The sequence below is a fragment of the Aplidium turbinatum genome, chromosome 13 (assembly GCF_918807975.1).
Source record: "Aplidium turbinatum chromosome 13, kaAplTurb1.1, whole genome shotgun sequence".
Classification (NCBI taxonomy): Eukaryota; Metazoa; Chordata; class Ascidiacea; order Aplousobranchia; family Polyclinidae; genus Aplidium; species Aplidium turbinatum.
The window spans coordinates 2,152,858-2,180,263 of NC_137484.1; the positions used below are offsets into that span (position 1 = coordinate 2,152,858).

A 27,406-nucleotide genomic window follows, 5' to 3' on the forward strand; every position below is an offset into this window, starting at 1 on the left:
TAAGTCGAAAACGTTCGACTGTTAAAACTATTTGTAAATATGTAAAATATATTGTTATAATGCTCAGCCCTGTTGTATTGTTTTGTCTTATTCATATCTGACCTGTGAGCAAAAGGTATAGGCTAAATGGAGTAAATGGGGGAACATACAAAAGCTTCATTTTTGGTGGTGGGTTTGGGGGGGGCTTGAGCCCCTTAGCCCCATGCTGGGTGCGCTACAGATGTGTAAGCTAACTATAGTACATAATAAAGCTTAACTATAATAAATAATAAAGCTAATAAAGTAAATTTAGCTTAGCTTTTAAAATTGAAATTACATTGGCCTTCAGTCAGGCCTCCAGTTTGCATGCTGTCAAGTGTCAAGGCTTGTGTATATAGAATATAGATCACTATGCTTTTGTGGTGGTTTACCTTCATACTACAAAAATTGACCAGTCCTTATCACTATTTTTCTCTTTTTTGCCTGTAATAAATGTGTCCATTAGCTAAATCTAGTCTATCGTTGTTGAAATGCCATTATCACTCCACAGTTTTTGCTGTATTTTTTTAGCTTCAACCACTGTATAATATAAGGAAGGTCTCTTTGGTCAGCAGATTTACTGTAAATAGTTTTAAATTTAAGACATTGACTTCTGTTTCACTGCTGGGTATCATCAAGAAAATGCAGCACGATGATGTAAGATATTTTACATTATAACAATACTTTGATGTAAGCACCGAGGTGTGTGTAGGTAATTTGCTACTAATGGGAGCGATGTGTATTATATGTATTTGTTTTTTTGTGCACTTTTTTGTTTTGCCGGCGTGTAGTTGCAATATGTCTTGCAGTGCTGTGCTTTGTACAATATTATGTATATATATACCTTAGGTCAATGGTTCTTAAACTTTTTGAGACACGCCTCCCTTTTACAATTTTAACAAAATTCGTGCCCCACCTTGTTTCAAAATCAAAATACGCAGAACAGCAATTGTTTCCAGGTATGTTGGATTAATGCAAAGGATGTAACTGTTTTTTGGTTACCAATTGTTTAATTCAATGATTAAGTAGCAGATAATGCACATCTCAGATTGGCTTCACAGTCAAGTTTGTGTCTAGATTTTGTCTTTGTGTTTACGGGAGCTGAAAAAACATTTCCGCACAAGTGGATGGAAATGGAAGAAGTGTGCGTATAGCCATTAGCCACAGCACCCACACTCTTGTAAATGTCTACATATTTCACCCAGAACTCAGTTAGTGGCATTGCTTCAAAGTCATCCCTTTCAGTAAAAGTTCATTTTAGCTCCAAAAATTCCTCTTGTAAATTGTCTGTGGCATTTCTTCTCCCGAGCTAATATGTGAGCAATTCCGAAAGACGCTTCTACAACTTCCGACGATGATTGGCAAAAGCTTAATTTTTTTAAAAGAGTCTTTCTTGCAATGGAAAAAAGCTAAAAGTTTACTTTGGAGGTCAAAGTGTTTTTTTTTTCAAGATGACGCTGCGAGCGAATGAGTTGGTCTCAAACCGTCGTTGCTCAGATTTTGAAAACGTATGACGCATTGTGGTACAACTTAGGTACAACTTATTACAACCATCTATTAAGTCAAAATTCAGATAATCTTTGTCATACTTTCTTTTTTTTCCACTCATTTTATGTCAATAGAATTGATTAATTAAAAATAAACCTAATTAAATCAATGCTAAAATTTTAAAAAAGTTTACCCATGGTAGCCTACTGTTATAGAGTCGGGGATACTGCTGCCCTTTTAGCCGCTATCACTTCTCAGTCAGTCATTGCCATTATTATTACAAATAGAGCTCGAGGCTGCTGTGTCAGAAAACCGTTGTGTTACGAGAGTTATGGCGTAGCAGAAATATTTAGCAACATCTAAAACATCACAAAGAATGCGAGATAAGACAACAACACGCTCTACAAACACTGGTACTACTGTAAAATAAAGTTTCATCTTCAACAATCGACTGTCTAGCGTAGTTGTGAAGACATGTTTAGTCATAATTCACGCAGAATTTTTCAATTTCTTGTGCCCCCCTTGTGAGCCTCACACGCCCCCCAAGGGGGGCGCGCCCCCCAGTTTAAGAATCACTGCCTTAGGTAGTATATAATATATTATGCTCCTAAGGTATACTTCTTGGTTTTTGTTTATCGTTTTATGGTTTTCTTTGGCAGTATTCTATTTGTTTTTACCACTGTGTTTGTTATGTAATTTTCTATGTAAGGTGAAAAACACTACTGTGCTTGGCTGCTTGCAACACCATTAATATTATTTGTATGTTAAAATAAACTTTTTGCTAAAACAGTTTAGTCGTGTTTCCGACTTAGCGTATAAACTTCTTGTAAATTTTTATTTTTTTGATATTTTTGAAATCCCATGCTTTAAACCGTAGGTTATTTGTGTACAGATATGATTGATTATTCAGTTGTGACAAATAATTTGTACTCATCTGGATATTATATTATTATAGGTGATGTGGGATATCATTGGAGACAAAAAGAACTGTGCTTATAAACTGAAGTGAGTATAAGACAAGTGTTTAGTGTTGGGCGATATTGAAAAAAACAAAACGATACGATATTTGAAAAAATACTCGATATTTCGATACTTTTCGATATTTTAGTTCTAATTAAGAAAAGAGTTTCTCAGTCTTCGAAATTACTGCCGAGGCATTCCATTATAATTGAACAAATCCAAATAACCACTAAGTCTTCAATTTTGATGACTAAAGCATATGTCATAGTATGCGAAAAATGCATCTCGGCAAAAAAAAATTTTCAAAATCGGACTTAAGCGGTTTTCGAGATATCGCGTTCTGAAGTTTTGTGGCTGTCACTAGGTGGCGCTGTTGATGTTCCCAATGTTTTTTGATTTTAGGGTTATATTTGAGGTAGAAAGTCGGTTGAAGTGTCTATTCCACCATTTTTCATAAGGCAGAATTCAAAATTGATGTCACTTTTAGTCTACAAGAATTAGCTAAGGAGTTGTGTGGCATTTAAAAAAAATTGGGGAACCAAATGCCAACCCCCAAATTGTCATGTGGGTAACAAGATATCCCAAAATTTTTTTTTGTTCTTTAAAGTTTCTTGCGTATACTTCATGATAATATAGGTACTGTTTATTTATGAGACTTTTGTCCTTTTTGCACAATGCAACCTTTTATCAAAGACTTGCATGAGAAGTTATATGATCTATTAATGCAATATTTGAATGATGCGTGCTTATGATGTCACAATAACAAATTACAGATTTTCCCAAAAAACGTTTTTCATAGTGAAAATTGCTCAGGAAAACCAGCCCTTGTTTCAAAATTGCAGTCAAATTTTGTTTTTCCGGGCAATTTTCACTATGAAAAAAAGTTTTTTGAGGAAATCTGTAATTTGTTATTGTGTCGTCATAAGCAAGCATCATTCAAATATTGCATTAATAGATCTTTGATACATACGCGCCGACTTCCGGGGGGGCCGGGGGCGGCGCCCTCCGTAAATTTATGGTGGAGGGGCAACAAAAATGGTGATTCCAAGTGGTGTTTTAAATATAAAAAGTTTGCGAAAGAGATTTAGATAATGTAAACGGACTTAAAGAATGCCGAAAGCAAGAAAAGCCTACGTTGCTCTTGCCCGCAAAACAACAGCTAATGGCATGGCTTTCTCATATGGTATGGAAATTTCAAAGTAGATGGCAAAGTAACTTACGCTGCTGGACAGTAAACCAGCTAAATTAGACGCGCTATTTTCAACGAGGTCTTCCCGCTGTGAGACAATTATGATTCAACAGAACGCATTGTTTTTTTCGCAATGTGTGAGAATTAAATCGAAAACCGATAAAAGAAAAGGTGTTTAATGGTCTTGGTCGCAGATATTGCCTGCATTAACGACGTCTCTTACCGCTATTATCACCTAGCTAACCTGGCATCATTGTTTTATGCGGCCGCTCAGGTTTGACATCGACTTTAACGATTATGGAATGTTACGTATAAGAACGATTATATCCTACACGCAAAAATAAAAAAATGATCTCTTAAAACAGCTCTTTCTGTTTTGTCTCGTGAGCTTTGCATATTGCTCAACAAGTGCATAAAGTTTAGAATTGACAAGAAATCATTGAATTTGAAAATTAAGTTTGAATCACTGCAAATAAACGTATTCAAAAGTTTTACTTAGGCCGACGCGATTTCACACTCCGTAATCTACGTCGACAATGATTTTTAGTGCGTTCATTTTGAAAACTGCCGAGCTGGAGACAACAGCATGTCCACGTGTTAGTTGAACTTGCATTTTTGAAGTGAAAAGCACTTGCAAACATCTCGACCTTTACTCGAGTATATAGCCTACTGTATTCAATAAAAGACTACAAAGACTTTCGATAAAAAACAGAAGAGAAAACATTTCGCCGTTGTCAACGCTTTGAAAGTAAGTAATTAGCGAAACGAGGTTAATATAACTGATAGCGGGTTTTCACTCTGCTTGAGATTTATTTTATTTCGATAACTTCACTGTCTTGATCGTTGTTACTCACTCGCACGAAACGGAAACGAATCGTCTTGTTTTCCAATTGTTCCAATTACGAGCTAACAACATCAAAATGTTTACGACTAGGCGTACTGCGTCTGCATGCATAAAACTAATCGTTTCAAGCAGCGGTTCTAATGAATTCGGTTTGTGACCTATTTGTCAATATAAACAAGACACTAAGCTTAATCAAAGACTATTTTAATTGAGTAAAATAGCGTTACAGTTATGACGTCATCACCTTTCTCGCCCCCCAAGGTTTTTTGAAAAGTCGGCGCCTATGCTTTGATATAAGGTTGCATTGTGCAAAAAGGACAAAAGTCTCATAAAAAAATATTATACTATCATGAAGTATATGCAAGAAACTTTCAAGAACAGAATTTTTTTTTGGGATAACTTGTTACCCACATGACAATTTGAGGGTTGACATTTGGTCCCCCAAATTTTTTAAACTCCTTAGCTAATGCCTTTAGACTAAAATTGAGACCATTTTTGAATTCTGCATTATGAAAAATGATGGAATAGACACTTCAACCAACTTTCTACCCCAAATATAGTCCTAAAATCAAAAAGCATTGGGAACATCAACAGCGCCACCTAGTGACAGCAACAAAATTTCAAAACGCAATATCTCAAAAACCACTTGTCCGATTTTCAAAATTTTTTTTTTTGCCCAAGTTCAAATTTTGAACACAACAAAATATATCAAAACCAACACCTTTTGAAACTTAGTGGTTACATTTCTTTCTAAAATTTGTTGAATTATAATGGAATGCCTCTGCCGTCAATTGCCGAGGTGATTGCCGACGCAGATGCATGAATGACGCATTAGCGTTGGCAATAAAAATGCCGAGGCCAAACAAGCGCTTGTAAGGTTAGGGTTAGACATTCCTCCCAGTCGTTATGCCACAGCCATAGATTTGATCCTTAGTCAACACCCTGATGGAGCTCTGCGAAAGAGGCGTGCGGATGGGTATCAAAGCACGAAAGCGGCAAAACGTGGACGCTTCATTGCGAACGGCGAAGACAGTGTAGATTTACAGCCAAGCGATGAGCCTCTTGATGTGTCTGATTCCAGTAATGACACAACGACTTCATCCTCCGATACAGCATCTGATGATTCCGATTCTGACAGCTAGTTCTTCATCAAACAGACTTTGTGGTGTTGGCAGTATCCCAATTGTGCCGAAATTATGCTAGTGCATACGTAAATGGAGGCAATCTTCACGCAGGGAGCTATTAATTTGTTACCGGTACTTGGTTGAGCAATTAACGTTATTTTATGATCATAGGCGCCGACTTTTATTTTTGCACGGGGTGGCGGATAGCACAATATGGCAACCTAAAAACTTTCAAACTGCATGTTTTTGTTTGATCTTTACTAAGCGTGTTTCGTAGATGCAACTGTCTTTCACACCTGATTTGTAGCTCGATAATTTACAAAGCAATTTTAAAACAAAGCACAGGAGGTATGTCGTGAATTGTATTGTTACGTTGCTGCTCTGACACTTAACATTTGGCAAAAGTATTTTTGCGAACAGCAGCTCTGTCAATCCAACTGTTAATCAACTGGTCAAGTTGTAACCGTGAAGCTTCAGCTTGATGAACATTTAAAATTAGGACGTGGTTCAATCGCTGTTGCGTCATGGTAGATCGCAAGTAGCTTTTTATGCGCCTGAGTGCACTAAACGATCGCTCCGCCTCGCAGGTGGTGGAAGGCATTAAGGCAACGATATATTTTCAGTATATTTTCAAAGGCAAGGTATATTTTCACAATGCAGACCATGTTTGGAAGCATTAATGAAATTGTTTCATTGCTTGCAAATAGATCAAGCAGTTGCGACATAGTTGCAAATCGGACAGAATGCTCTATCTTTGCATCTATCGTATTCTAGCCACGGGAATTCACTCTCCCACGATTTTTGATAGCTTCTCCCTTCAATAACGATTATCGTGCTCGGTTCTTCCACCTCCCTGATCGTGATCGTGCTAACGCTTTTTAGCAGTGGCACACTTTCGTTTCGTTCAGGCTTTGGTCACTTTCATGCTGGCTGAAATCCTGACTAGACGCAACAAAAAATGACTCAATGGAGGGCTGCAATTTGAACGCGTTTCGATGGCATCTTTAAGCTGAATAAAACTGGAATGTCGGCGAAAACTTTAACTGGACGACTTTTCGTAATTTTTTCTATGGTGTAACAAGCAACTCCTTTGTCAGACCAATAAATTCCCGCCTCAGACTTTTACCGGAATGGCCCGTTTCGGTGAGTCCGATTCGGTGAGTCTGATTCGGTGAGTCCGATTCGGTGAGTCCGATCCCTTAACGGGGGATTTTTTCAATTTTTTTTTTAAATTATTGGGTACCGTAGTATAATTATCATTGCCATTTTAGGGTTAGGGGTTTAGGGTTAGGGGTTAGAGGTTAGGAACTCACCGAATCAGACTCACCGAATCGGACTCACCGAATTGGACTCACCGAATAGTAGCAGACCCGACTTTTACAGTACGACGTTTCGTAATTTTTTTATGATGTAACAAGCAACTCCTATGTCAGACCAATACATTCCCTCCTCACAGTTTGCCACGCAATATTACTGCATGAAGTAGATAACAAAGCAGAAATTAAAGCATGAAGTAGATGACAGTACACTCCAATTGAAGTCGGAAAATAATCCAAAATGCAAAATCGTCATGTTTAAAAATGTCAAAATAAAAATGTCAAAATAATCCTCATGTTTAAAAATAAAATTTTTAAACATGAGGCTGGTTGAACTTTATTTTAATAATTCTCAAACAAAAAATGCAAAATCTTAAGTAATTGAAAAAGGTTGCTTTTATTTATGGGAATTGGCAGGGAGTGTAGCTTTCCTCGAATAGAATCATGTTAACATGCAAATTTGCAGAACGTTAAAACTGCTGTGACTTTACTAAGTGCACTTTTTAAATAAAACTCAATAAGTTTCAAAAATTGCATTTTTTTAATGAAATTTGAAAATAGATATTCATTTAGGCCCTAAATGAATATCGTGGCTGCCACCCCGAGTGGCCACCCCGTAACCCGTTACCGTGGCCACCCCGTAAGTCGGCGCCAGTGTTTATGATAATTCAACGTCGTTAGATGTCGAATTAATGTAAAACAAACGCAAATTTGTTGTTGGGCATTGTTGTTACGCAATATAACCCGCCGGGAAAATTAAATCGATTTGTGTGACTCGAACGTTAAATCAACCCAATTTTAACTTACTTTTCCTCTCCGTGAGTTATTCAACGTGAATTACAGTAACAGCGTGCATATCGCGTTGTTCGCTTTATCGCTACTTTTGGTATTATTACCGGTACATCACAACAAATTAAACACTGCGGTCGTGATAGACTACTCTAGTATATTTTTCGCTTCTCGTTTCACATGTTTTGGTACAATTTTTTTCGTAATAAACGTTCACAGCAATTGCCGAGGCAATTTCAACTTTTGCCGTTTGGCTTCGGCAACGTTTTTGTAGGGGTTTGCAGTTACGAGTTAGGGCTGTAATGGTTAAAATATCGAACGATATTGAAATAAATATCGATATTGAAAAGATATCGTATCGAAAATTCGATATATCGCCCAACACTATAAGTGGTAATGTAGTTTTTTGGGATATGAAACGTTAAGGAGCATCCGATTCGATAAATTCCCATTCGGAGACAGCCTTTTGTAGCCGGCTGCATAACCGGGTGGTGAGAACACTGGAACGGCAATTGAAAGGGTGCCGGTTCGACACTGCTCAAGAGCATGCGTCTGTGTCTGTGGCAGGTCACTTAAAAGCATGCCTGAAGGTGGACACGACGATTGGCTTCCTTGCCTTCCCGTCCACTTAATCTAAATCTTCAACCACCGGGTGTAAGCCTGGATACGACAAACAAAACCAAATAAACAGTCTATTTTGGAGAAAACCGATTCGGTGATTTCTTTAAAATCAAGTGACAGCTTCTGTTTAGTTAGAGAATTTATAGAAATGATTTATGTAGACATATTTTGTGCTTACCTTCCCATACCCATGCAAATGAGACAGTTAGTATTTCCGGAATGGCCCGTTTCGGCGAGTCCGATTCGGCGAGTCCGATTCGACTAGTCCGATTCGGCGAGAGCCCTTTTCGGCGAGAGCCCTTTTCGGCGAGTGCCCTATTCGGCGAGTTTTTGAAATTTTTAAAAGGAAATTATCGGGTACCGTAGCCTAATTGCAATTGCCGTTTTTACATCGTTTTAATGTCGCTAAACGTTGAAATCGTGCAGAAAGGAATAAAAATAAAATGTTTGAACTATTAATTAAATTAAAATTCGTCATGTCAGTTCAGTTGTTTTTATTTCTGACCATCATATAAAAAACAATACACGTCAACATAGCAAAGGTAGAAGCGACAATTCACGTCAACATAGCAAAGGTGTAGAAAAAGGTAGAAGCGACAAAACGCGAACGTTAAAACGTGCTTGTGACCGAAGTAAGTTATTGAGTTGAAAGAAATTTGGCAAGGTTGCATCACCTTCAAAAAAATTTAAGATATGAAGGAAAAATAAAGCAAAGAAAATGTTACAAAAAAAATAATGTTTACGTCTGTAAGTTAGTACTTTTGAATAGTTAAAATCATAGGCGCCCAACTATTTTTTTGGCCGTGGGGCCGAAAGCGTGTTTCATCAGCAGCAACGTAAATTCAGCGAAATGTCACGCAGATGGATGACGTAATTATGTCGTCACACTAGGATTGCTTTTATTGCCACACTCGGAGTTATCGCTACGTTCGACCTACCCTTAATTATTATAAACAAAGCTCGACCAAAACACATGCTATGCGTCTGCGTTGGCTAGCGGTTGATGGACTGCGACTCTTTAAGCTAAGCACAACATAAAGTTTAGCAACGAACTAGATTTATTAGCATGAAACAAGAGACGAAAAGGTTTACTAAAAGGTATACTGTAAATGGAATGAAAATACTAACTTGGTCATCATCATCATAACTTGGTCATATGCTTGAAAATATACCTGTTGAAAGCAAAATCATTCATGTTTACATCAATTCAACAGCACGTCACCTAAATTAATAAATTTAAAAGTTGCTGACATCCGTAAACAGCCCTTGAAAAATAGTTACAGAGAGACGTTTGATTACGGTAAGTTTTCGACTTGACATTGCTCCCTTTTCACTACAATATCGCAACTTATGGCTGATCAAGTTTCAATTCGCTGTGATACGCCCGTTTTCGTGCTGCAGATGAAACAAAAGATGCGCATATTCCCCGCCTTTGATCGGGTTTCTATGGCAACGGACGTGTGTGCGCCATGCAGTTTGCACGAGTCCGTTGTTGTGTTGATTATGCCGCTTGTCTTACTGTGGGCAGTGCGGTTTGTCCCAGCCCTTGTTACGTTGGTTAGTGGTAACCTCGGGCCGAGACTTCAAGTTCATTTTCACAGCAACCGATTCACTGCCGCGACAATTCTCTGCAGAGGTTTCGACTTTCGAAAGCGACAGGAGGCTGTTTGCAAGCGCATTAAGTTAAACGCACGCTGCGTCAACGTAGCAAATTATGTTGTTTTTGGGTGCATTCAACATCTGATGACATTGAATCGACGCAAAATGGTAGATTTTTGCTATGTCACAGGCAGCAAAATCAGTCATTTTTACATTGATTCAACGTCTGCAGACGTTAAATCAACGTAAAAATGACAGATTTTTTTGTCTGGGGTGGGATTGTAGCATCGCTACTCGTTCTAGTGATTATTTACTGCGAAGCTGTTGCGGTTTGTATTTAAAAATGTTTTCCTGCTGCCGATCGCTAGTTCATTTATTGTTTTATGTATCAATGCCGCATAAAAAGTTGCTCCCACACGGAAATATGCGTGGGGGCCTGGCCCCCACGGCTTAGGCGCCTATGGTTAAAATGATTAGTTTGGATCAACAAATGTGTGACCTACACTCCTACAGCTTAGATTGAAAGGAAATTATCGGGTAGGCTACCGTAGCCTAGTTATACCGACGAGCAAAAATTTGTTCCAAGAACCCAGTTAGCCTAACAGTTCATTTTTACATTGTAGTAACAGAATGAAAAGGCTAACCAAATGTGTGGCCTATCGTTTTAACGTCGATAAACGTTGAAATCGTGTAGAAAAGGGTGCTTTTGCTGACTAGGATACGTTGAAACTGAGAAACATTCACAGAAGCCCTACGATACGTTGCATTTTTAAGATAATGTATTCAGACGTTGAATCAATGTACAAATGAAATGTTATGCTAAATGGGTTCTTGGAACAAATCGTAGGGCTTCTGTGAATGTTTCTCAGTTTCAAAGTATCCTAGTCAGCAAAAGCTCCCTTTTCTACACGATTTCAACGTTTAGCGACGTTAACACGATAGGCCACACATTTGTTTAGCCTTTTCATTCTGTTACTACAATGTAAAATGAACTGTGTTCTTGGAACAATTTTTTGCTGGTCGGGATAACTAGGCTACGGTACCCGATAATTTCCTTTCAATCCAAGCTGTAGGCCACACATTTGTTGGTCCAAACTAATCATTTTAACTATTTAAAAGTACTAACTTATAGACATAAACATGATCTTTTTTTTTTTTTTTTTTGTAACATTTTCTTTGTTTTATTTTTCCTTCATATCTTAAATTTTTCTGAAAGTGTTGCGACCTTGCCAAATTTCTTTCAACTCAATAACTTACTTCGGTCACAAGCACGTTTTAACGTTCGCGTTTTGTCGCTTCTACCTTTTTCTACACCTTTGCTATGTTGACGTGTATTGTTTTCGATATCATGATCAGAAAGAAAAACAACTGAACTGACATGACGAATTCAAGCACGTTTTAACGTTCGCGTTTTGTCGCTTCTACCTTTGCTATGTTGACGTGTATTGTTTTTCATATGATGGTCTGGAAATAAAAACAACCGAACTGACATGACGAATTTTAATTTAATAGTTCAAACATTTTCTTTTTATTCCTTTCTGCACGATTTCAACGTTTAGCGACGTTAAAACGATGTAAAAACGGCAATTATAATTAGGCTACGGTACCCGATAATTTCCTTTCAAAAATTTCAAAACCTTGCCGAATAGGGCACTCGCCGAAAAGGGCACTCGCCGAAAAGGGTTCTCGCCGAATCGGACTAGTCGAATCGGACTCTCCGAATCGGACTCGCCGAATAGTAGCAGACCCAGTATTTCAGTGAGGTACATGTAAATTAGCTGATATCTTGCGGGAATCATGGGTATAGGCTACAGCAATATCTAGCAACAATTGCTTTATAGCTTAGGAAGGCAATTAACCTAACTTATCTTATAATCATTGATATCACAGTAGGCAGTGGTGGTCATGCTGGTAACTTTGGCTGGAGAGACACTTTCATACAACTCATAAAAAAGTAGTTGGTCTACAGGTTAATTTATTACGTTTTAAGGAAGCAATTGCCAGATTTGCCACTAATGTGTGGACCGTGGTAATGATTCATGCTTAACAAGTATACATACACATATTACGGGTCTGCTACTATTCGGCGGTACACAACAACTGGGCGAGACAAAATGGGCGATGCCACCTTGGGCGAGACCAGGTGGGCGACGAGTCAAGTGGGCGACGGCCAAGGTGGGCGACTGCCAAACTGGGCGACGGCCAAAGTGGGCGACGTGCCAAGTGGACGACGGCCAAAGTGGGCGACGGCAGCGAAAGTTTAGCCCGTCGGAACGGTGGTGACATATATAATTTATGTAGTTGCTTTGTGGCGTCACGGTTTATCATGAAGCTTAAGAGAATAAAGTCATATTTTCTGTTTTAGATCATAAAAGATGACTTTTTATTTTTACTTTAAAATGCAATGATTGAACCCTAGTAAGTTCCTAAATGCAGTTCAAACAGCTCCTGTAGACATTGAAATTTGATAATTTGTGGAAGAGAGGGGATGGGAGTTTCACGAAGCATGCTGTAATAGCGCTTGCTGTTTGATGTTAATTTGCATTGTGACATCATCTTGACACATTATTTTGCAACACACAAACCAGTCTCTGAATATTATAAACACTTGCGTTAGGTCACTAGGTCAGCCAGTGCTGAGATCTTAACTACTAAGTAGCTGGTTACGTGCATTAGACATTTGAATTTTGGCAGTGATTTTCAAGCGAAACCGAAGTTTTTTGTTAGTTCGAGTGTGTTATTGTTCAAAATAGGCCTACATGTAAAAACTTACACACGATTCATTAACTACGGAGATTAGCATAAATTTGATGCTCTAAAAATAAAGTCATATTTTTCAATTTTTAGGTCATAAAAAAATTGCCCTAGTGAATAGTAATGACTTATTAACGTAACAATGACTGTTGACTTAACAAAGCAGACCAACAAACAATTTTTTAAAAGTTGTTTAGATTTTTCATTGCATTATTTTATATTGATTCAACGTCTTTGTTTGCGTCTTTACAACGTCTTTACAACGTCTTTACAACGTTTAAACATAAGATTATGGTCTGGGATTACAGACATTTGTCTTTGTTTTGATCGCATGCGTCTGTCCCACAATCATTCGATTGGTGACCTATATATATGTAGGCCACGACATTCTGAAGAAGGTGCTCACAAATTGAAATACTTCATATAAAACATGCAAGGCAAGTCGTAGTTGTCATCACAATCGAAAGCGTCTTTCGAGTTTCGAACGATACTGAGCTACCGGTTACTTTAACAAACAAGTCACAAAAATACTTCGGTACGAACTGTCAACTGATATTTTTTAATCCGAATGTTCTAGTCTAGACGCTGCGTAGCCGCATCAGCAGTTTACAGAACACATTGTGACTGACTGACAGTTCTTACTAGGGCCATTTTTTATGACCTAAAAATTGAAAAATATGACTTTATCTTTAGAGCATCAAATTTATGCTAATCTCCGTAGTTAATAAATCGTATGTAAGTTTTTACATGTAGGCCTATTTTGAACAGTAACACACTCGAACAACTAACATAAAACTTCGGTTTCGCTTGAAAATCACTACAAAAATTGAAATGTCTAATCGATTGTGATGACAACTACGACTTGCCTTGCATGTTTTATACGAAGTATTCAGGTCATTTCAATTTGTGAGCACGCTTCTCCAGAATGTCGTGGCCTACATATATATAGGTCACCAATCGAATGATTGTGGGACAGACACATGCGATCAAAACAAAGACAAATGTCTGTAATCCCAGACCATAATCTTATGTTTAAACGTTGTAAAGACGTTGTAAAGACGTTGTAAAGACGCAAACAAAGACGTTGAATCAATATAAAATAATGCAATGAAAAATCTAAACAACTTTTAAAAAATTGTTTGTTGGTCTGCTTTGTTAAGTCAACAGTCATTGTTACGTTAATAAGTCATTACTATTCACTAGGGCAATTTTTTTATGACCTAAAAATTGAAAAATATGACTTTATTTTTAGAGCATCAAATTTATGCTAATCTCCGTAGTTGATGATTCGTATGTAAGTTTTTACATGTAGGCCTATTTTGAACAATAACACACTCCAACAACTAACAAAAAACTTCGGTTTCGCTTGAAAATCACTGCCAAAATTCAAATGTCTAATGCACGTAACCAGCTACTTAGTAGTTAAGATCTCAGCACTGGCTGACCTAGTGACCTAACGCAAGTGTTTATAATATTCAGAGACTGGTTTGTGTGTTGCAAAATAATGTGTCAAGATGATGTCACAATGCAAATTTACATCGTGAAACTCCCATCGCCTCTCTTCCACAAATTATCAAGTTTCAATGTCTACAGGAGCTGTTTGAACTGCATTTAGGAACTTACTAGGGTTCAATCATTGCATTTTAAAGTAAAAATAAAAAGTCATATTTTATGATCTAAAACAGAAAATATGACTTTATTTTCTTAAGCTTCACGATAAACCGTGACGCCACAAAGTAACTACATAAATTATATATGTCACCACCGTTCCGACGGGCTAAACTTTCGCTGCCGTCGCCCACTTTGGCCGTCGTCCACTTGACACGTCGCCCACTTTGGCTGTCGCCCAGTTTGACTGTCGCCCACTTGGCTCGTCGCCCACTTGACTCGTCGCCCACCTGGTCTCGCCCAAGGTGGCATCGCCCACTTTGTCTCGCCCAGTTGTCGTGTACCGACTATTCGGTGAGTCCAATTTGGTGAGTTCGTAACCTCTAACCCCTAACCCTAAAACGGCAGTGATAATTAGGCTACGGTACCCGATAATTAAAAAAAAAATTGAAAAAATCCCCTGTTAAGGGATCGGACTCACCGAAACGGGCCATTCCGACATATTACATATGAAATGCTCAATTAAGAACTGTTTTTACTTGTTGAGGCTTTTTCCCTGAGACTTTATGTGATTAATCTCTTTCACAGTGGTACATTTGCTTGGGGTACACCTCAGCAGCTACACATGGCTAGCATACTCCCGCCGGAGACAGAGGTCGTTCCTTCCCGGCAACAAGTTGACGTCACTTTATGCATTGTTAATTTTGCAGAGCACGGATCTCTGAGACACAAAGGTTCTGCCGGAACGAATATAATGTGACCGGCTTGTGCACAAAGAGAGCCTGCCCGCTTATCAACAGTCAGTATGCTACCGTCCGAGAAGATAAAGGTACATTTATTGTTTGTCCAGTTCTTAGCAGACACTATTTTTTACCGCCAACAGACTATCAAAAATCAATTGTTGTTTCTGTAACCTCGGCTTTTGAACCGTATCATCAGTGTGCACTGTGCTATCACGCACCGTGATCTAATGACTTCTTATCCTAATGACACGGTGTGTATTGCCTCGTTACCTGAATGGCGCGGGTTGTGGTTCCTAATCTCTCTTCCCGCGATTAACCTTGCACTTTGATACCTTATCAACAGCAGCAGGATACTGGACTACAACAGGTACAAAAGGACTTTTCTCCACTAAATTCAGCAAACGTGCATGGACAATTGGACATGTATGATTGTAGAGACATGCGTGCTTGATGGTTCCGCTTCATCAGAAAATATGAAATCAAAAAATGAAAGATTTGCAAATAGCTGGTAGTTCCCGAAAAAAAGAGCTGTTTCTGGGCGAGGTCTTCACTTTATTTGGACAAAATGAGGTCTGGTCGTCGTCGTCTGAGCTTCTGGGGCCGAAGGTCTATCCTTTTACCACCCCAGATTCACGATGTTCCCGTACTACACTGGAAGGCTGCTAGAGAGCAGCCAGTCTTTAGTTTCATCATCCATGACGCGCAGACCTTCCACTCCGTTAGGTGGCTTGAAGATGGTACAGTCATTGATGATGTGGTCTGCGGTCTGTTCCTCTGCACCACATTCACAGGAGGAGGAAGAAGCCATTCCCAATTGGTGCATGGTTGAGCGGAAAAGCCCGACGCCCATACGGAGACGATTGAGGCGCACCCATGCCTGTCTCTGTAGTGTCAGGCCGATGGGGCGTGTGTCTGCGTCGGGGATAAATGAATGGAGTCTGGTGGTGCTTGACCTCCATTCAGAATTCCATTTATGGTCCGCCCAAGTAGCCGCAGAGATGTCTTGTTCATCAGCTTCGTTGATCAGAAGCCGAGCGGCTGGCACGAATGGGTGTCTTGATTTCAGTCGGCGGGGGTGCCCGTTTGGGAAGGCAGAGATCTTGTGGTGGAGAAGATGGTCTGGTGAAAAACTGGAAACTATTAGTAAAACATCGAAGATTAAAAGAGCGTTTTTGAACATCTCTAGATGTCACCAAATCAACATCAAGCATCATGACAAAACATCGAACAGTCACTCTCCTCAGGTAAGAAGTCGGTACATCAGTGCATTCGGGTTGGTGGCATACCGATGGTGTCATTCGGGTTGATGACATACCGGTACGAGTGGCGTCATGTGGGTTGATTGCGTCGAAGTCGTGCACCAATTTCAGGATTACGCGTGCCGTAGAATGTTCTTCGTTGATGTATCATCTACTTGTTCAATATGTCTAGTAAAATATTCGCCTTTCCTGTCATGATACAGTATGTTGATAGGCAGGCGCGGATTTATGGGGGGGGGGGGGGCAATTTTTTGAGCAATTGTTGAAATTGTATGTTTCTGCATCAAATGGTTTGATATGCTTCTAAACAGCTGATATTAGTCCCACAGTGGACTTAACTTATCCCGGGGGGGGGGGAATAATTTTTTGTTATTATTATGGTTGAAATTATTCATTGATCAGACTCCCTTATTTTCTTTCATACAACTTCAAATACATTTTAATAGCAACATTTGTTGGAGCTGATTCAGCTGAAACCAACGCTGAACCAAATGACGTCAGTTAAAACAATCTGAAACCTTGAATGGCTGTTTTATAGTTTTTAGTCTTCATTATAATTTCAATCAATTGCCATCTAGGCTATATTATGCCTGTAAACATACAAATATCCAATTGGTCTTTTAAACCAGATTTCAAGTTTACTTTGCATGCTTAGCAATTTTTGTTCAAGCTAAATCTATTTTTAAACATTAACAATTGATGAAAATGGCTGTTTTAATGGCTATTTTGTATCATATCGTACTGGCTTGGACAACTGGATAATTTTAATTGTCTAATTTGATAAATTAGAGCGAAATGTCGGTAATTCTAATCTAATTCGGTAAAAACTTGTTTGCTCCAGTTGTAATTCTTATCCAATCTCCAGTTTTGCTGAAAACTTTAGTTTGTCCAACAGTATTTTTTGGAAAATGGAAGGATACTGCACTCTTATCGACGTTATACAAAGAAAATGCAATAAAACGATCAAGATCAAAGTGTCATTTCATTTCTTGAGCAGCAAAGTCGTGAAAAATTCGATTAATTCATCAATTCTCTGACATTACAATGTATATTATGACGTAAGTAGTTTTGGCGCTGTGATGGTGGAATGACACTTTGATCCCGAGTTGCCACATTGGCGTTTTTATCCAACTAAAAAAGTATATGTGCCATCATCATCATTACGTTCCTTCCTCGTATTGAGGGTTGGATACAATGGCGCATTGTTCTCGACCATGAGCTGTTCGTACTGCATTTTCATAACCTAATTTTGTCCATTCAGTGATGTTTGATGTCCAAATCATTCTTGGTCTGCCTTTGCTTCTTTTAACGTTTATCTTCCCTTCTATTAAAGATCTTTGTAACGAGTTTTGCCTTATTGTGTGTCCAAAATACTTTAATTTTGCTCTTTGCTACGACCATCAGCACTCTTGATAGCCTTACCGATTGATAGCCTTACGACCATCAGCACTCTTGATAACGCACCATGGCCGATCTTCATAGCAACTGTCCATACAAATCTTCAATATATCAGCTAAAGTTATGTAGGCTAATAAAGTTATAGCCTATATATGTTTATTTGTTTTGTAACATTTTTTATTTTCCCTTTATATCTTAAATTTTTCTGAAGGTGTTGCGACCGTGCCAAATTTTTTTTCAACTCAATAACTTACTTCGATCACAAGCACGTTTTAACGTTCGCGTTTTGTCGCTTCTACCTTTTTCTTGACCTTTGCTATGTTGATGTGTATTGTTTTGATATGATGGTCAGAAATAAAAAAACAACTGAACTGAACTGAATTTTCTTCTTTTGACTGTTTGTAAGAGAATTTTGCTTGAATTAAATTTGGATAATACTTCATCGTTAGTGATCCTTTGTTTCCATAAAATTTTTAACATTTGCCTGTATGTCCAGAGCTCGAAGGTATCGATCCGTTTTTCCATTTTTTTGTGACACTGTCCAAGTTTCAGAGTTGTGTAGAAGGGTTGACCAGACATAGCATTTTAATATTTTTTGACGAATTGATAAATTTAAACTTCGATTGATTAAAACATTTTTCATTTTTCCAAATATAGTTCTTGCAATTTCCAATTTCTATCCGTCTTAGAATTTCATGTTCACACCTCCCATCTTCAGTTATTAAATGTCCAAGATAAGAAAAATATTTAACTTTTTGTATATTTTCATTGTCAATTAGAATTATAATTTGGAGTACCGTACTGGAGTGTCTAGTGCAGTGGTTCCCAACCGGGGTGCCGCGGCACCCTGGGGTGCCAATTTCCATGCTCAAGGGTGCCGCGAGATAATTGAGATATTGCAATACTGCGGCCCATAATCTGTGGTATGGCTTTGTTTTCTCGCCCAGGAAAAACAGCGTGAAGGATATTTTGACTCGTTGCTGTTCTTCCCATAAAAAGGTTTGAAACTCATCATTATTGCCAGGTTTCATGATTTTATTTTGCGAAGAAATCAAGAAATCCATTTTTATTGGACTCTCATATTGTTTTGAATCTTAAAGAAGAAGAAGAATTAATTGACATTCGTAACAATGAAAATTTTAAGCTGATGCATAAGCAGATGCCTCTCGACGAGTTCTGGATAAAAATTCAAAATGAATATCCTTGCTTTGGAAAGAAAGCTAATTTTGCTTGCTGCAGTTTTCCACGTCATACCTACGTGAAAGTGGATTTTCCGTATTAACGAACATAAAAACTAAAAAAACGAGAACGACTGCTTATAGTCGAGGAAGAAATGCGGGTGGCTTTATCGAATGTGCCCCCAGATATTAAGGGGCTTTGTGCAAGAAGTCAAGCCCAAATTTCACACTGACTTTTAAATAAATACATTTATTTATGCACACTATAGGCTACTGTACAACTCATTCTGTGTCATTTCATACAGTTATTTGAAATACAGAAACCTCATAAAATTGATCCAGTTTTGCCAGGGTGCTGCAAACTATTTATCTCTTTGATAGGGTGCCGCAAGGTCAAAAAGGTTGGGAACCACTGGTCTAGTGATTTTGAGATTATCATTGATTTAGTCTTTTTAGCGTTAATTTTCATATTAATTTTTTTTCCAATTGAGTTATTTCTTGAAGACAGCAGTGGCCGAGTGGTTAGCGTGTTGGGCTCGCAGTCGAGGGCCTGCATGCTATGATCTATGACATTTCAGTGTAAGTTTTTACTGGGGTCATGGGTAACCGGGATATTAAAAGGACCTCTTTTTTGCTTTTTGTCATTTCCACCCATGTTTCACATTAAATACCTCCCAACCCCTTTAATATTTTGTACTGAAATTTTTTCAGTTCATAGAGAATCCTGTAAACAACATTTCTACTAAATGTCAGCCAAAACCAATCAAAAATAGGGTCTTGGCAAGGTTAAATTTGGAAAATTTTAACCGAGAGCTGGAAACGGCCACATTTGGATGTCTTTGACCTTTTAGAGTGACAATGTGAACAATGTTATTTTTTCAACATTTGGCAGAAGTACTATCACCTGTAAAAAAATTAGGTTCTTACCTAATTTACTTAAGCAGTAATAGGACCTCAAACATGGCCAAAAGTAAAAAAAGTGTGCCCCCTCGGCAGACCCCCCCAAACTAAATGCTTTATAACTCTCGTGTTTCTCAATAAATTTCACTCAAATTTTGCAGGTGTTCATCATATAAGATAGTGAAAAGGTGTGTAAAATTTAATTTAATTCTTGTTCCAGTGACTTAAGTAAAAAAAACACCCATTTTTGCCAAAATTATAATATTTTTGCGACTAGTAAGCTTTAAAAGACCTTTTATTGATATTTTAGAACAAAACAAGTGTGAAAAATGGAATCCTTGCCCCCCAAAACCCTGTAAAAGACATCAAAAGCAAAGTTTTATGAATAATTTGTACCACATTTTAGATGGACCCAAGTTAGGATTTGGGACCCAAGTTCCAAATACCGAGCATAGCAGGGTCATTCCATATCAAAACAGCCAATATGAAGATATCTTGTATATGGTACCTCTCAGATTTTGCTGAAAAGTTGTCATACTATGCCTTAGGCTACCAAACGAAAGAATCCTAAGTTTTAGATCAATATCTCAAACGGTTTTCCTAGGGCGGCCATTTGAATTTCAGGCGCTACCCTCGTTTTTGACTTGGGGGAGTAGCGAATAGCAATTTCAGCCATTTTCAGAGCCCCATAACTTTTATTGTAATTGTGGTAGAAGACTAAAAATTGCTGTGCTAGTTCATCATAAACTATACTACACAATTCAATAGTAACAAACAACATCTCTTGATGCATAAGTGTTAGGTGGGTCATCAAAATCCTGTTTTTTTGCCCCGTATAAGTGATTTTTTCAATTTTCAAATGCTTCTACCACCCAAACCAATCAAAATATTTCTCTAAAACCTAATTATTTATAATATTTGGAAACTTTTCTTCTGCCAACTTGAATTTGGGAGTTGTGGTGCCATTAACAGAGATCTTATGGGGGTCTAAAAACCCTATCAGGCAGAAATGGCCCTTTTTTACCCCTATGTTTAGAGCCCCAAATGACCGCGTGGGCATTTTATGGTCATGCTGAAATTTATACCAGACAAACACATACATTTATTCTTTCATTTCATGAAATAAAATGTTTGAGTATCAAACTCCTTCACTATAAATTTTATGTTTTTAAAATGTAACATTTTGGTCATTTTTGGCAAATAATCTCAAGTCCTTAATGTAGGTTAGAGAAAATTCAACAATGATTTATCATGAAAACAGTGAAAATAAGTAGGTTCTATGCTTAGTGATCATAAACATTGGAATGCTGACACTGTTGACCATTAATTTATGTTCAAAATGATGCTTTCACCTCTTCTCACCCATGAAAAAGTACCCACCTGCAATCAATAAGCTATAGGGTGTGCCACTTTGTAACTTTTTTTTTATAACCAAGGTCTCAACCCATTTTGGGGTTCCTTTTAGGACCTAAAACTATCCCAAAAAATTTTTGGGAAGCCAAGAATCTGGTCCAAACAAGTTATTCATGTTGGTTGACATTGTCATTTCTGCAGGTGTGACTAATTTTCCCAAGTTTTTCAACGATGATTCAGAAGCCGGTTTATAATTTAGCAATGCTTTATGACATTTTTCTTCTTGCACAGACGATAATGCAGAAAACAATACCAAAAATACAAATGGTTCACTAAGATACCACAGATGTTGCATAAGGCGGTTTATCATTGCTGCAATGAACTTTGAAAATGATTCTGGAAGATTATTCTTTTTCTTAAATTGAAGAAGAGTTTTAAGCAGATGGATATCGTTATATGGAGCATCAAATGGATCAGGTGCTGTTATCCATGCAGGAACATAAAATAATATCAAAAACAAGGAAAGAGATCTATGTTCGTTTGCTTCTTTCTCGGTAATTGTATTGAGTTGAACAAACTGAAGAGAATACAGAGCAAGCTTTAACTCACACAGTAATTTGGCCATCCATCGTGCATGGCTCACTGCACCAATGCTTTTGATCACAGGGGCTATCATGTCATAGGGATATGATGTATTCTCTGCAGTTTGTTCAACTCAATATAATTACCGAGGAAGAAGCAAACAAACATAGATCTCTTCTCTTTCTTTCTGATCTATTTTTGGGATAGTTTTTGGTCCTAAAAGGAACCCCAAAATGGGTTGAGACCTTGGTTATGAAAAAAAAGTTACAAAGTGGCACACCCTATTAAGCTATGATGTGGAGATAAAATTGTAGGAAAATGATTAAGTCGTGTTCAAAAATTAAACTGTTTTCAGTTTGCACTATAATTCTGCATTATGTAAAATGCATAGGCCTAGCTCAAATCAGCTCAGTTGAGTTTGAATATCATCTATTGTCCAAGAAACTGTGGAAGTGGTGTCACAACATTTTCATAATCTTTTTGGTTAAGTTTGTATTTTCGAGCACTGTGTCCGTAGGTTTCTGGTACACATACACAACAAATTATATGTTGGAATGGCACCAAACAAGGCATTTGTCTTTGGTCTGGCAGCCACATCAAAATGTTGTTTACACGCTTCATGAATTTTACGAAAACATCCACCATGTTTATCTGAACGTTCAATAATATTTCCAATTAACTAATTATAGATACAGGCAATGTATATTCCTGGTTGGAACAGACTTGAGATTTTTGATTGATCTGAAAGCAAGCGTTCTTCATCCAAATGTTTTGCATCACAGATTTGTTCTGCACACGAAGACAATATACTCTTCTTTATTTTTTTTAACACCGTCTGCACTAATGAAGAAGAACTGAATGTTTTTGATGTTTGTTGTTGCCCATTCAAGCATCTGTAATGGTGTCAAAATATGGTTTGCATTGGGGGCCGGAAGACTTGCACATGCTGTAAAACGCTTGACAGTGCCTCCAATTCCGTCACATGGGCTTTTCCCATGCGAAGTGGCAAAAAAGTGCCATTCAGCAGAGATACCAAAGTCATGTTTGTGAATGTGATAGCACAGGTTGGTGAAGTTCTTATAATTTTTATATTGTGAAGCTGCACCATCGCTAAAATAGATCACTTTGTGCAGATTCGGGATAAACTGTTTTAGATGAGGTAACAAGAGTGAGTCACAAAGATGGATCATGCATCCCCTTTTATTTTGTGCTGTAGCCTGTAACATTGGATCAAGTATGACAAATCAAAAATCATAAATATCTTAAAAACAAAATCAGGTGAATAGAAAATTTTGCCAAATTGGAAATCTACCCAATAAAATACTCCTAAATGGACCCATCTACAGGACCCTAAGCATTGTTCACTGCTTGGTGAGAGTGGTGTTCCAACAACCGCACAATTGGAATACTGATTTGAGCTAAGCATTTTACATAATGCAGAATTATAGTGCAAACTGAAAACAATTTATTTTTTGAAAACGGATAGATCATTTTCCTACAATTTTATCTCTATATAATAGCTTATTGATTGCAGGTGGGTACTTTTTCATGGGTGAGAAGAGGTGAAAGCATCATTTTGAACATAAATTAATGGTCAACAGTGTCAGCATTCCAATGTTTATGATCACTAAGCATAGTAACTACTTATTTTCACTGTTTTCATGATAAATCATTGTTGAATTTTCTCTAACCTACATTAAGGACTTGAGATTATTTGCCAAAAATGACCAAAATGTTACATTTTAAAAACATAAAATTTATAGTGAAGGAGTTTGATACTCAAACATTTTATTTCATGAAATGAAAGAATAAATGTATGTGTTTGTCTGGTATAAATTTCAGCATGACCATAAAATGCCCACGCGGTCATTTGGGGCTCTAAACATAGGGGTAAAAAAGGGCCATTTCTGCCTGATAGGGTTTTCAGACCCCCATAAGATCTCTGTTAATGGCACCACAACTCCCAAATTCAAGTTGGCAGAAGAAAAGTTTCCAAATATTACAAATAATTAGGTTTTAGAGAAATATTTTGATTGGTTTGGGTGGTAGAAGCATTTGAAAATTGAAAAAATCACTTATACGGGGCAAAAAAACAGGATTTTGATGACCCACCTAACACTTATGCATCAAGAGATGTTGTTTGTTACTATTGAATTGTGTAGTATAGTTTATGATGAACTAGCACAGCAATTTTTAGTCTTCTACCACAATTACAATAAAAGTTATGGGGCTCTGAAAATGGCTGAAATTGCTATTTGCTACCCCCCCAAGTCAAAAACGAGGGTAGCGCCCGAAATTCAAATGGCCGCCATGTGAAAACCATTTGAGATATTGATCTAAAACTTAGGATTCTTTCGTTTGGTAGCCTAAGGTATAGTATGACAACTTTTCAGCAAAATCTGAGAGGTGCCATATACATGAGTGGCTGAGTTGATATGGAATGACCCAGCAGATACTAGTCCTTCTATTTAAGGTGTCTATGGAGAGAGTACACAATACACATCCTTGGCGTACTCCACGCTTGATATCAATTCCTTTAGCGAATAAATGCTTTTTGATTCCAGTATAAATTGATAATAAAACGTAAGTCTTTGCCATTCATACCAATATTGGACAAGCAATGAATCAGTTTCTCATGGTTAACTCTATCAAATGCTTTCTCATAATCAATGAAACATGCAGCATATACATCTTTATTTACTGCATTGTAACTCTCACAAATTGCTCTGAAATTAAGTATACCCTCTCGTGTTCCTTTACCAGTCATAAATCCACTTTGAGTCATGCTAACCTCATTCTCAATAGATTTACGATTTCTTAACAAAATTATTTTCAACAAAATTTTTAGTACATGACTGATCAAACCTAATGTTCTAAAGTCACTGCAGTTCTTTACTTTGGATTTCTTTGGTAGTCTGACAAAAACAGTTTCATTCATTTCTTCAGGTATAAATCCAGTCATACAAATTTCATTACATAAATTGTGTATGCGTTTGACACTTACGTCATTGAGTGCGTTTAGCATTTCTGGATAAATGTTATCCTTTCCTGCAGCTTTATTACATTTCAGATCTTGAATATGTGAACTTGGGTAACTCTAATTCTAATCCTAGTCTAATTTGTAAAAGCTTAAATTACTCTTATTATAATTCTAATCTGATTTTGAAAGACTACAAAAATTTTAGCTGTCCAAGTCTGTATCGTGTGTCGTAGTATCATTGTTCGTAACTGTGTTATCTTTTTTTTTCTTTTTAATTGATTTTCAAATTTTCTGCCCCCCCCCCCCCCCCCCCCCCCGAAAAAAACTCCTAGATCCGCGCCTGTTGATAGGTTATGTTGGCAAGTTGACTGGTATTTAACGTTTTTTTAGGGGTGTGCTATTTGTACATGAAGACGATAGAGAGAGCTGCCTTCCCGGGTAAGCTCTGGGAAAGAGTCAAGTTGTCACGAAGCTATGAAAAAGCACTGGAACAAATCGATGAAAATTTAATATATTGGCCATATTTTCTTCGCCACAAATGCAAGCAGAGATTTACCAAAATATATCAATACCTGATCCGAATTCGAAGATTGACCTTGAAAAAGCAGTGAGTGCCTTGTACAAGGAGAATGTTTTTCTTTTGCATCAACCTGATAAGATTTAACTTGCGCTTGGTGATAATTTCCTCTACGGATGCTTTCCTGGTCACAGCCACCAGGTTCGACTGGCCCGAGTTCTTTAATACTCAAAAAAGGTTTCCTTAAATCATGACCACATCAAGAGGTTTGTGAATCATGATCCTCACAACCAGGGTCGGGGTTTTGCGACTTCCTGTCAGTTCTAGACCTCGGGATTAATTCCAATGCTATTAAAGCAAACGCGCCCATTTTCACCAAACATATTTTATTTATTGTAATCATTATCAACCAGTCATGCCACTGCTGGCAGATGGACTCCGCGTATGTTTCCACACTATTCTGTCTTTTGCTGTTCTCATCCAGGTGATGCCAATCTTTTCTTAAGTAAACAGTCACTTATTAGAGTATAAATACTGTACTTAATTAGTAATAGAGTAAACACGCCTGGTTTCTGCCCTTTATCAGAGGTAAGTTTAGTGATTCTCGTAGCTCCAAGTCGCTGGCTACTTTCTGCTTTCATTCTTTCTGGAATCTCTACAGATGATAATCCAGACATCGGAGTTGGTGGAAGTGATTAAAATGTCGGTCGCCTAACCAACATTCAATGAATAAAATGTTTCTTCAACAGAAGAGCGAATGTTGTTTTAATCTGCCACTGACCTTAGTCGCACCATCGAACGCTGATGTTTTTGCTCTCATCCACTTCACATCTTTCTCTCATCCTACTCTCATTCTTTTCACATCCTCTAATCCGCCTCTCATTCTCCTCTCTAATTGGCTGGATGCCCAGACGGGGTTCGAGATAAATATTGAAATGATGAAATGTCATTGTTTTTCAGGAAGGAGTTGGTTCCACTCAGTCGTAAGGTTGAGCGACGGGAAGCTAGACGAGAGGTTTGTTAAAGTTCCCAAGATAGTAGCGATTGCTGTCCCGAGTATCCACATTCCACATATTTTGTTGCTTCAAACCAATATTTGTATCTTGCAGCAAAAGGCGTTGATCGCCGCTCAGTTGGACACTGCGATAGAGAAGGAATTGTTAGAGCGGTTAAAGAAAGGAACTTATGGAGACATCTACAATTTCCCCGTGGCTGCATTTGACAGAGCTATGGGTCAAGATGAAGAGTCTGACGAGGAATCCGAAGAAGAGTCAGAGGTTTGTTTTTGAGGTTACCTCTTGCAAATGATGCATCCTGCCTGCTTGATCGCACCCACAAGCGCCATGTGGTCGTTGGAGGGAACCAAGCAATGTGGTTACCTTCCATGCGCGATGTTGAATGCCGCAGTCGTATGATTGTATGTCTATTGTCCATCTATAAGATGTGGTTGAGTTAAAAGTTGTCGAGCCGACATGATGCTGACGTCATAAGTGACGTTTAAGGTTTTTACTTATTTGTGAACAGGAGGAGCGAGAATTCGTGGATGCGAGCGACATCGAGGAGTCGGATGCCAGTGACATTGAGGTGAGTGTCCATGACGTCAACGCTTTGAAAGAAAGTATCAGCTGCTTGGCAACCTGTTGTTGACATTTCGTGATGAGTGATCCTCTTTGGTATGACCTCGGTACTAAGTTTACAACGTTGTCATTTTTAGGATATTCACGACCAAGCTGAAGAAAGCTCCGATGAAGAAGAGGAGAAGGTCGTGCCTATCAAACGAAGAAGACCTAAAGTTGAAATCGAATATGAATTTGAGACTGAAGCTAAGAGGAAAATGAAGAACTAAAACTTTTTTTTCTCAAAACCTCGTACGTCTTTAGTTCAGCGCAGTGCTGCCAGGCAATTTCACTTTTTCTGAGGAAATATTTTTGTACCCAATGTACCGCTATTCTCACAGAAACCTATCGGCAATCATCAGCGTGTAACTTGCTCGTAAGTGTGGTTTGGGAGCTTGGGTGTAAAATACTTGCTACAGCGATGACCACTTTCATCACGCTTTGTTGTTAAAACAACAAAACCAAGTGGAATGAACTTTATGCCGTGCAATTCTGTTGAGAAGGAAACCAAGACAAGTTTCTATCGGGTTGCAGCTGTGGTCCTAAATACATCTGGCGGGTTGTCTTTCA

The 27,406-nt window shown here is 38.0% G+C and overlaps 1 protein-coding gene across 1 annotated transcript; it reads left to right on the forward strand.

The window, feature by feature from the left end:
• The first annotated feature begins 553 nt into the window (after positions 1-553).
• LOC145782182 (protein MAK16 homolog B-like) lies at positions 554-27,406 on the forward strand. Its single transcript, XM_082593951.1, has 8 exons — positions 554-675; positions 2,462-2,511; positions 15,021-15,139; positions 25,094-25,310; positions 26,181-26,235; positions 26,330-26,497; positions 26,745-26,804; positions 26,935-27,406. The coding sequence occupies exons 1-8, from the start codon at positions 661-663 to the stop codon at positions 27,064-27,066; spliced, it is 816 nt and encodes a 271-aa protein (XP_082450077.1). The 5' UTR covers positions 554-660; the 3' UTR covers positions 27,067-27,406.

What these genes read in the sequence shown, in the direction of transcription:
- LOC145782182 (XM_082593951.1), top strand. An exon ending in AACTGTGCTTATAAACTGAA is followed by an intron (nt 2,512 to 15,020) that starts GTGAGTATAAGA and finishes TTAATTTTGCAG; the next exon opens with AGCACGGATCTCTGAGACAC. An exon ending in GACGGGAAGCTAGACGAGAG is followed by an intron (nt 26,236 to 26,329) that starts GTTTGTTAAAGT and finishes TGTATCTTGCAG; the next exon opens with CAAAAGGCGTTGATCGCCGC.